Below are 11008 nucleotides of genomic sequence, written 5' to 3'. Positions count from 1 at the left end.
TCAGATTCTTAATTGTTTCATTTCTTTGTATTCAGATTTTTCTTGTCAAACTCTCCGAGCTATAGTTATGCTTTATATCAATTGCTAGTTTGGTACACTTTAATCTAAACACAAGTTCAATTACCAAAGAATCAAACACTAAATAATGAAATGCGAAGAATATAATAATCAACAATCACACAAACAAGATTAAAGTTAAACTCCCAAGTACTCTCTTGTTGTCGTATTCACGTTTGCACAAAAAAAACCCTTAAAACCACAAGATTTGGGAATTAAGGTGAACAATCAGTGATCTATAGATGTGACATTAGTTACAAAATAACTAAACCTAAAAATAACTACATATAAAAATGCCAATTTAGATATAGGACCAGGAAGGTAATCGAATGTAGTTAAAACAATGGCCAAAAAATACATTTGATCATTAGTACGCCAAAGTAACATATATTTCCCCCTTAATGTACAAAGAAATTAGAAGATGCACAAATAGCGCACTCCTGTTGATGTAAAATCGTTTTTTTTTTCCTTTTTTTCTTTGTATGTAGTTAATATGGCAAACTCTTTGAACTTGAACTAATGACCAATAGTTTCAACTTAGAATTTGAATCCGAGTTGCCATTTGCGCGACGCGTAATGTTTTCCATATTCTTGTATAAACTTTGTCGAACCATATTTTTCATCAACTTTTTTCCTTCATCCGTGTCGACATGCTTTGCTGGTGAATTGAATGATAATCTTCTTGATTGTGGCCCCGAGTGAGGTCCCATCTTCATTTGTCTCTCGTCTTTGAACCATTGCAATAACTTTAGAGCTCTTTTTTGAGCTAATGGGCTCCCTAACAACGCAAGTTGAAGAAGAATGGGCACGATTCCTCCCTCTGCCATTTTCGTTCTTTGTAATGAGCTCTGAAGAGCTAAAATCATCAAAATATACGCGGACAATTCTTGAGATTTTGATTTATCGTCCCATGTCAAAATCTCTATCAAACATTCGGGCACCATAGGGCTACTCTCCAAGGCCTTTTTCCCCATTAAAGTTACCACTAGATTCCCTAATATCGCAAGGGCTTTCTCGGATGCTTCTTTCATGGATGACAACTTCAAAAGAGTGTGTACAACATCATCCTTTGCTAGAGATCCAACATTTTCTATTACCGTCGATAAATTATACAATGTGCCCAAACACAACATTTTAATGTCAACACTTGAATTTGACTCAAGCATATGCAGCACTAGGGGAAGAATCTTTGATGAATCGATAGGGAATTGAGCGCTCACCAGGGAGGACAACGACATGATGAGGTGTGCGAATTCATGTTTCGCTGACTCGTCAACATTATTGTTTTTAGATAACTTTGATAAGATTCCTGCCTCCACCATGAGAGCCTTGTTCCTAGAAAATCAAGCATAAAAATATTAAGATTGTTTAAGAAAAGAATAAAGCTTGTCACCCTTCAATCTTTTATTTATATTCTGAAATTAATATAATTAATATTGTGTATTTATGTACGTACGATCAAGGCCTATGAATTCCAACCCACATGAAGTCAAGTAACATTATGACACCAAAAGTCAACAATTATTTAAAACTATATAATTATATATAGGTTCAAGGAGTGTTATAAGGTCAACAAATGCAGTTTTCAGTACAGCTTTTTGTCTCTTTAAGAATAAAATTATTTAGTATATCTCAATTATATACTCTTTATTTTGTTTAAATGATTGTGCTCATGTTATGTTATGTTTTTGACAAGGTATTTTGTTTTCTAAACTATAAGAATCCTGGTAAACTTATGAAATTCTGTTAATACACTGCTAATCAACGACATTAAATAAATAATAGCTCGGCAACGATAATTATCGAATAATTTGATATTGCAAATTCTTGCTTAGTTAATGATCGGGTTGAAAATTCAAACACTTAAAACCCAAATATAATATTTTAAGACAACATGATCTCATAAATTATATTTATCAGAAATGGTCTGCCTAACAACTGCTATTATTCCACATCCAACTCATTCCTACCATCGTGGATTATAGTGGAGAGTCAATGCTACTTGTGGACGCTAATTAAAAAAAAAAAATCAAACTAACTAATTATAAGGTTATAAATATAAGTTCTTTGACTATTAAGAATTTATTTCTCTGTTTCTCTATAAAATCTTAAAAAGGGAAGATGTCCAAATCAAAAAAAAAATTAAAAAAAACGGTTATTATTTTACAAAATTTTCTTTTACATATGTTTGAATATTCGTATTATAAGGTCAAATTAAGTTGGCCACTAGCTCCCATATGTGGAGTTGGTTCTAGTCCCATTAATGTAATGCCACTTTAGCCAAAACTCCACACAACACATGAACGATTGGACTTAATCTTCTAATCAACTGATTAATTATATAATAACAAATATATACACTTCCTAGTTTTCAAATAATCAATATTACTACAAATTGATTGTATGAAATAATTAGCATATAATTTTCCAATACATGAATAGTTTATGTAAAACTTAAATTAGTTTAGTTTTTAACTTTTAATTGAGCAATACTATACTATATGATATATTTTATACAACTAATTAAGTGGCATTATGTGGTGGTGAACTAAGAAATTATAAATGCCACTTACTTAATTACTTTTTGTTCTATAAAATTTAATCATTTAAAATTGTTCCTATAACTTTTCCTCGATTTATTTTACCTAAGTTAATCTAAATCATTAAAAATCTCTTTTAAGTTTTAACAACCTTCACTTCCTAATATTTTAAGAAGTTGATAAATAATAAAAAATTTTCCTTTTCAAACGACACACAAGGACTTTTAATGCACCATACTCGAATTAAATTTTTAAATACTAAAGTTAAATAACCTCTTTAACCAATAATCACTAAAGATTCATATTTGTAACTGTATATACCTAATTTACTAATCTTTGTGTAACTAAAAACTAACCTGTATAAAATTATAGATCTATAGTGAATGAAAATCATAGAAATACGTAAAAATGAAGTAAAGGATCATGTATTTAACGTAAAATATAAAAGTAATATAACTTACGTGCAAGTGCCATTAGCAAGTTCAACTAAAGCTTGTACAGCCACCCTCCTATGTGATACTGAATATTCCAACCCAACCATGGCCACCAACGGCGGAATAACACCAAGCTCCGCCATCAACTTCCGGCGACTCAAGTCATCTCCGGCCAGCCTCTTAATATCCTCGGCAGCAGCCGCCTTTTCTTCCTTGCTACCAAAATGAAGCCTCTTTACTGACCTTTGCAAGATCGAACTCTCATCATCATTAATAATATTATTATTAATATTATCATCACGATCAACACAAATTTCTATGTGATCCACGACCGGTGTTTGTTCGTTGTCACGTCGCTTGCTACCGGAGGTTTTGTGGACGAACCGCTTGATTTTGGAAAAGAATTTGAGTTTCACAAGGACTTGAGACCAAGATGATGAAGAAGACTCAACCATTTTGTGTTGGTTTCTTGTAAATATTGCATACAAACTGAAAAAGAGAGGTTTAATTTGATTTGAACTTTTAGTGGATTTCCTACAACTTTATCTTTATATTTTAGATATAAAGATATGAGGTTTTAGAGAGAGAGAGAGAGGTGTGGGCGAAAGGGGCACATGCAGAGGGTATTCTTTGTGTATAACATACTGTTAACATCCTTGTATATATATATATCTTATGATAATGCATGGTGATGCTCGATCCATGGAAAATGTTTATTACTAAAATGTCCTTGAGACAAGGGTTTTATTACCAACATATATGGACAGGACTTTTAAGCATATACATAAGTTTTAGACTTTTAGATGGTAAGATTATGATTTTATTTGAAAATATGAGATTAATCGGGCACTGTTTTCAAGAACAGTTAAAAACAAAGGTGGAAAAAAATTTAGGTCTCTAAGGCTATGTGTAGTGAAGGGGCAACAAGATGAAGTAATTTACGTCATGTGGTGCCCAGTCAGTAAATGGAAGGTTTTTGTTTTTGGAGTGTAATGTTGTTGTAGCCATATATATATATATCACACACATATATAATATTAATAAACACACACACACAAAAGTAGCGAGAAATACTTGTCGCCCCCCCCCCCCACTCGCCCCAAACATCGTCTAAGGGGGCGGTGTTCGCGCCCCATTTCGCCCCCATCTCCCCATATTTGTCGCCCAATAAATTTTGCTCAAGTAAAATGGTATTTTTATTGCGTTTAAACAGATAAGTTTTTAAATGAGCTTGATGATTTATTGGTTGAGCTGTGCATATTTTACTCTATAAAAACAAGTTTAAATGAATTTGCTAATTGAATTTAAACATTAAAAGAAATATTTTTAAAAATTTTTTGTGTTTGTCTAGATGATCGGGTCGAGGACCGTAGCCCTCCCTGACCCCCTTAGAAACACCCTTAAGTTTAGTTATAAGCAAGAACCTTTAAAAATAAATATTAGGTATGTGCTATATTACGAAAATCACTTATCAATATATGTTAAATTCTATCCCTTAACACAGTATAATTTTTTATTTTTTTTAATCAATATCATTATATTAAATAAAAGGATCCAATTACAATACAGAGGTGGATAAGCGGGCAACAAGTTGTGCCGCCACCCCTTTTTGAATGGCAAACCCGATCCTACTAAAAACGAAGTTATCGTTCTTTGGCATCGATAAGTTACTGTGCACGACCCGTTGAACACTTTTAAGAAACGTAATAGCTTCGGGGGCAAGGGACCCAAATGTATCAAAAGCAAAAGGAATGAAGACGTGTTAATTCTCGACACATGATTTCTCATGCTTAGCAATTTTTCCTGATTCCGCCTTCAACACAACCTGCCTAACAACAAACCCGGTATCCCTAAGCCCGACAAGGGGGATACTCCAGTAAGGTCAATGAGAGGGTGCTTTGCCCTGCCCATCCAAACACATGAACGTCTACTGGCCCAAGAGTAGACCTCCCTTCAAGGGGTCTGACAGGAAATTTACATGAGCTTCTTTTTTTGTCGAGATCCCCGCTCGTTTCAACACATCGCAAAGGACATCTCTGACCAAATCATGTCTATATTTAAAACCTGGAAGCTCCTTGCAACTCGTACTCCACTGCCGACATGTGTTGCCCTAATCCTTTGATGGGGATAACTTTCAAGAAATCTTGAGCATGTGGAGCCGCCTGAAGGCATTCTAACACCGCTCTCTAGCGAGTTGATAAGTTAAACTGCTCTCCCATACTTTAGACTATTTTACTATAAAGGGCACTCGCCAAAGCATGTAGGGCTTTAGGCGGGCGGTGTCCTTATTAGCGTACCGTCCAAGATCAAAATCGGGAAGAGAACTATGCAAACAATCCAACGCACACCCATAATCCGAATCCAAACCATCAATACCACAATCCCGCAAAATATGGTCCCATAACTTCCAAGATTGTGCTCTCGATGCTACGAAAGCATATGTGGAAACATCTTCAGCTGAATATAAACCTAAGCCCCCAAAACGAATTGGGAGAGAGGCTAGCCTTCATTGAAAATCCCCAAGAAATGGACCCCACATACCATAATATCCTAGATCACCTCACGGAGCCCGTTGTCAAAAATAGAGACTGCATCCTTAACAAACATAGGTTGGCATGTTCAGAGACCGAATAACAATTTAGCAACCCCCATACAGGAGCGAAGCAAGAGGATCTCACACCGAGGGTCACGTAGACGAGCAAGACAACTCATTAGGTCCACTGCGTTGGAAGCTCTATTAAAAGCCAAACTACTAATAAAATCGACGTCCCGGCTAATCCCACCCCCGAGGAGTTTCACACCCAGCTTCGGCCTCCTAATTTCGCTAGGAAATGAACCCATTTTTTTACCCCATTGCAAGACAGCCAAAAAACTTCCGTTTTTTTAATATTGAGCTCGAGCCCCGAACATGGCGCCTCGGACTTAATAATATCTAAGGCTTTAGCCACTTCAATGGTATCTCCTATAATCGTGCCATCATCTAAGTACCACACATGGAAAAGTAGCTTGCAAAAATCTCGTACTCGATGAATGAAGGGGTGTAAAGCTAACGCAAATAGGAGGGGTGCCAAATGATCCCCTTGTTGAACACCAGTAGTTGATGAAATACAATCGTTCCTAACATATAACCTAGCTGGTTGCCTGTATAGAAAGATGGGCATCTAGCACAAACCTCCTGCAGAAGGGTCCTCCTATCCACCAAATTGAAGGCATTAGAAAAATCGATTGTAAGCAAGGCTATAGATCCATCAGAATGGAACATATTTAGAAACCTATTGGCGCTATGAAGCACCGCCTCTGCCCCGCTCGGGATCCCCAGCTAGAATTGAAAGTCGCCAAGGTATTTTTGCCATTTCTTTCCCAACACTCCTCATAGCCACCTTAAATACAAGCCTTCTCCAAATCGTGCCTACAGTAATAGGCCTAACCCATTGTCGGGCTTAAGCAGCATGGTTAAAGGGGCGGAAGCCACAAACTCTGCCAAAGCACCAGGGCATCTCCGCCCCCCCCCCCCCCTCAACCACAAATTAACAACGTCTGTAATAGCCTTAATTAACCCCACAGCTGTCGTTGATCCTTCCCCACATAGGGCATCGATGATATGTTGGGTCTGCAACCTATCTCTCCCACAAGAAGTCCCTTTGGAGAAAGATTTAATACACTCAGAACACTTTCGATGTCCACAACCAAAGGGGCTTCGAATGAGGCTTCATCGGGTCACGGGCTCGTATCTGGTGGTTGGTTAAAAAGCGACGAGATCAGTTCAACACACCCACTTCCATCCCCCCAAGTTTCCAAGGCACGCTGAATAGACATGCATTGAGTGGACTTCCTATTCCGAGACCTACGTTCTTGTCGGCTAGAAGGCCTGAAAACCTGTAATGTGCAACGCGGTAATATCAAATGTCTAACCCATGCCTTAACAGACTCCGACATTGACGCCACCTTACATAAAGCAACAGTTAAGGCCCTGAAAAATGCCATGCGACAACTATGAAGGATGCTTTTAACCGTCTTTAACGGAAGGGTGAAGATACGATCAAGGAGGGCCACGTCCATAATAATTTCACCAGTAGAAATTGCATTAACTACATGTTGCAGTTTAGGGATTCCCACAAGGAAGTCTTCCACTCCTTCCGTATCCGCCTTGAACTTTATTACCTTGTTAACATGGTGGCAGAAACGACTGAGCGCACGTAACGACATGCACTCCCCATACAACCATTGATTTTCCGCCTTCAAAGCGTCTGCCACCGCAACATAAAGCTCCCTATCCGCGGACATAGCATCCCGCATAGTCCATTTTCGTTCATCCGAACCTAGATGATGCTTGTTAATATGTTCCATCAACCTTGAGATTCCCTTGGACCCGGCTAACCCATCCAGGCAGCAATGGAAACCCCTAAAAGAGCACGGCTAAAACCGGGCCTCGGTCATACCCCCATAAAAGAAAACGCCAATAAACAAAACTCGAGTTGAGTTTGAGGAATGAAAACCCGAACGTAAGAGGAAAGAGGAGAGCAACCACCCGTTGCCCTCCCCTCTCCAAACACAAAAACTATGATTATTTCATTAAGGCATTTTGTCGAACACCTGACGGGCAAACCATTTTCTTTAAAAAATTTAGTTGATGATGATTCCTTTTGAATGTATAAGTAAAAATTGGATTTGGATTGTTATTATTAATATTAGTATACATACTACAATTAGCAACGTCGACACACCCTTTATGCCATAAGTTGCCCCCCACTTTATGTTTAGTTGCATAACTTAAATGATTACGCCTTCACCATGTGTTGCAAAGGAAGAAAAAAGTTGTGTTTAAGTTTTTTTTTCTTTTTTGAAAATACACTGAAGGAAAGAAAAAGAAGTCATGTTTCTGAGTTTACTCTAAGGTTGGAAATTAAGAAGAAAAAGGAAAGAAAACAAGAGAAAATGAAAGGTAAATGTATGTCGTTATTCCACACTGAAAATAATTGGAAAGAATGGAAAGAAAAGAAGTAAAGAGAAACGAAAAGAGAGGAGATGAAACGGTTTTGTTTATTTCCCCTTAAGTTAACTTGGGAACATAGGCGGTGGGAATGATCATCCCACTCCAATCTATATACCTTTCACCTCTTCTTTGTGGGAGTGGTCATCCCACCCCACCCCATTCTATCTTTCACTCATTCTCTCATCCATATTAGTGTGACGCTAGAATTTCACCTTCCAATCACAATTCATCATTCAAGCGAGGAAATGTTTATCTTTCATCCAAATCCATATTTCAAGCATTTTATATTTTTATTTGTTTAACTGCTTTTAATATAAAATAACATATATAAAATCAAAAGGAAAATTGGTTTTAAATAATCCCAACTATACCTCATTGACAAATAATAGTCCCAACTAAACACTTGGCTGGTGGCGGACCAAACTAAAGATGTATTTGTTTGTAGCAGTCCGCGACTAACAGATATTTAAATCCGTTAGCCCGACGCTTACGTGGCACACCTAGTTGTCCAGAAATTGCTTATGTGGCGGCTTACGTGGCAACTAGGCATAATAATAATAATATCATAATCTAATTTGTTTTTCATCTTTGCAATAATAACAAATCATCTTCATCTTTGGGGCATTTTTTAAACCATCATCACCACAGCTTACCATCTTTGTCGGCTGCCACCCACCTCCACTATAGTCACCATTGTTGACCACCACCCACCTCCACCACAACCCACCATCTCTTGCAACACAACTCCCTCCCATCTCCCCTTTATTATCGGTCCAATACTGCCACCGCCACCACTTCCTTCCACGACGAGACATCGTCACCTTCTTGGACGAGCCATCACTAAAAGCCCTAATCTGCATCCGACCCAACGGCGATGGGTGGAACCTTTCAAACCCTAACGCCAAAATTTATTTACCGACTCTATTAAACCCACTGTGGTTTAACATCAGATGGGTGTCGCGTATCCGGATTGATCTGAAGCAGATAAACAGAATCAGTTTATGAGATAAACAGAAAATCAGATCCCCTGGATCTGAAAATTTATTACGGCTTTTTCCGGGTTGATTGGAAGCAGATGACTCGTTTTAGGGACGATTCGGTGCTCGATTTTGGGGATAACTTTAGTGTGGATAATTAGAAGGCCATGGAAGATGATTTTGACAAAGAAGTTGCAGGTTTGAGAAAAATTGGTGGTGGTGACTGTATTAAGAGAGAGAGAGAATCAGACTGTGCCACGTAAGCCGCCACATAAGCAATTTCTGGACAACTAGGCGTCCAACGTAAGCGTTGGACTAATGGAGTTAACTATCCGTTAGTCGTGGACTGTTACAAACAAATACATCTTTAGTTTGGACCGCCATCAGCCAAGTGCTTAGTTGGGACTGTTATTTACCAATGAGGTATAGTTGGGATTATTTAAAAGCAATTTCCAAATCAAAATAACATTCTACTAATTTTTTAAAAAAATACAATACTTGAAAAATAACATAGATAAAATTAACAACTAGCAAGTAAAACATAGATGGAAAAAAAAACCTTAGATGAAAAATCATAAAATTCCTCCCATTCCCAACGTGTAGCGGTTTCTTGTTTTTGAGTTGAACCCGTTTTAAAGACGCCTAGGTTAAGGACTTAACTCATCATGCAATTAACCAATGAAATACAAATCAGATATCCTTTGTTGGGCTAACAATGGCCGATGTTATTCTCCAAAACGGGTTGTGTGAATTTACTTTTTGTGATTTTAATTTGCCTCACTTGAAATCTAGATCCTTATCCTCGTTTGAGGACAAACTTGATACCATCTTCTTGTGAACACTTGTGAAGTCGATTATGACTTCTAATAAATCTAGATGGCTGTTCGAGGTTGCCTTTTCTTTCCATTGCGGATCATTATTTTTTGCTCTTTCAAAAGTGGATATTCATCATCATCAAGGTCCAAGTTGATGTCAAAGTTTGGATGTTTGGCGTCTGAAGACGTTGTGTACGTGTTAGAAACATATGTCTTGGTGTGTTTAGACGATTAGGTTATCATAAAGTCAGCCCTCATTTCCAAAGCGGGACTCTACTTCATATGGGTCCTAGAAAGTAACAACCTCCCACGCCTTTATATGAGAAAAACCTTTTTAGGAGATTTCTTTTCTATACTTGGAATGTGACGATGTGATGAGATCCTTCTCGCATTGACAACTTTGTCAACTCGAAAACCTTTTGTTGAAGATATCATTGCATATGCTTACGTTTTGTTGTAAATCTTTCCATTTTGATATAAGTTGATGGACGATACATTCGGTTGAACCATGCTGAGTGGAGAAGTGGTCAAAGATTGCTTTCCAAAACCAATCATGTTTTTGGTGATTTTCATCTTCCGTGTCCTTCGATATCGCGACCCAAGTCTTAGCTAATACGACTTCTTCAAACTCGTTCCTTGGTTTCTGATGGCCGGGTGTAAATCATGTATATATTTTATTAGTTGTAATTAGTTTTTGGTGTGACTATGGTACGTCATACGTTTTATGTGTTTCAGGTCATTGATCGATAAAATTGGTAACCCTCAGTGTTGATGTCTATGATTAGGAATTCAGATAAACTATATATGTCAGTTGATAATTGGTGACTATTTAACAACATGAAAGAGCTGAATGATTGCATGCTTGAACCCTCAGTGTGACTTATCTTTAATTAACGTTTACAAACTTGTCAAAGTATTCGTTTATTTCAACCAATCATTGTTAGTGTGTTCATCACTCAAAACTGCTAATTTATAAGTGAATCAACTTCATAATGTTTAAATTGGTTACACGAGACACTAACTACTTTACTCTTCGTAGTTCGACACCCTATTTGCCATTACTAGTTTAAGACGATTAGTAACAAAATTTTAATATTATTTTTGACTGGCCCTTCGACGTTGATCAATTTCACCTTCTTTTTTTACGTAGTTTTTCCTACTTTTTTGTGGGCGCGGATTCGGTGATTCATCA

At 37.4% G+C, this 11008-nt stretch overlaps 1 protein-coding gene across 1 annotated transcript; it reads right to left on the bottom strand.

Moving 5' to 3' along the window:
* Positions 1-463: 463 nt before the first annotated feature.
* Positions 464-3486, bottom strand: LOC143586618 (U-box domain-containing protein 45-like). The gene is made up of 2 exons (XM_077068123.1): positions 3059-3486; positions 464-1392 (listed from the first exon to the last, which is right to left on the bottom strand). The coding sequence occupies exons 1-2, from the start codon at positions 3484-3486 to the stop codon at positions 546-548; spliced, it is 1275 nt and encodes a 424-aa protein (XP_076924238.1). The 3' UTR covers positions 464-545.
* Between the last annotated feature and the right edge of the window lie 7522 nt (positions 3487-11008).

The sequence above is a fragment of the Bidens hawaiensis genome, unplaced genomic scaffold (genome assembly GCF_021521415.1).
Source record: "Bidens hawaiensis isolate Kalapana, Puna unplaced genomic scaffold, B.hawaiensis_p1.1 tig00034722_1, whole genome shotgun sequence".
NCBI classification, from domain to species: Eukaryota; Viridiplantae; Streptophyta; class Magnoliopsida; order Asterales; family Asteraceae; genus Bidens; species Bidens hawaiensis.
Note: the sequence above shows the minus strand (reverse complement) of the source record. Positions and strands in the feature narration are given on the sequence as shown.

Bases quoted from the DNA above. Each gene is read 5' to 3' on its own strand.
- LOC143586618 (XM_077068123.1), bottom strand. From the start codon at position 3,486: ATGGTTGAGTCTTCTTCATCATCTTGGTCTCAAGTCCTTGTGAAACTC. The intron at 1,393-3,058 runs GTAAGTTATATT...TTGATTTTCTAG, and splicing joins CTTGCTAATGGCACTTGCAC to GAACAAGGCTCTCATGGTGG.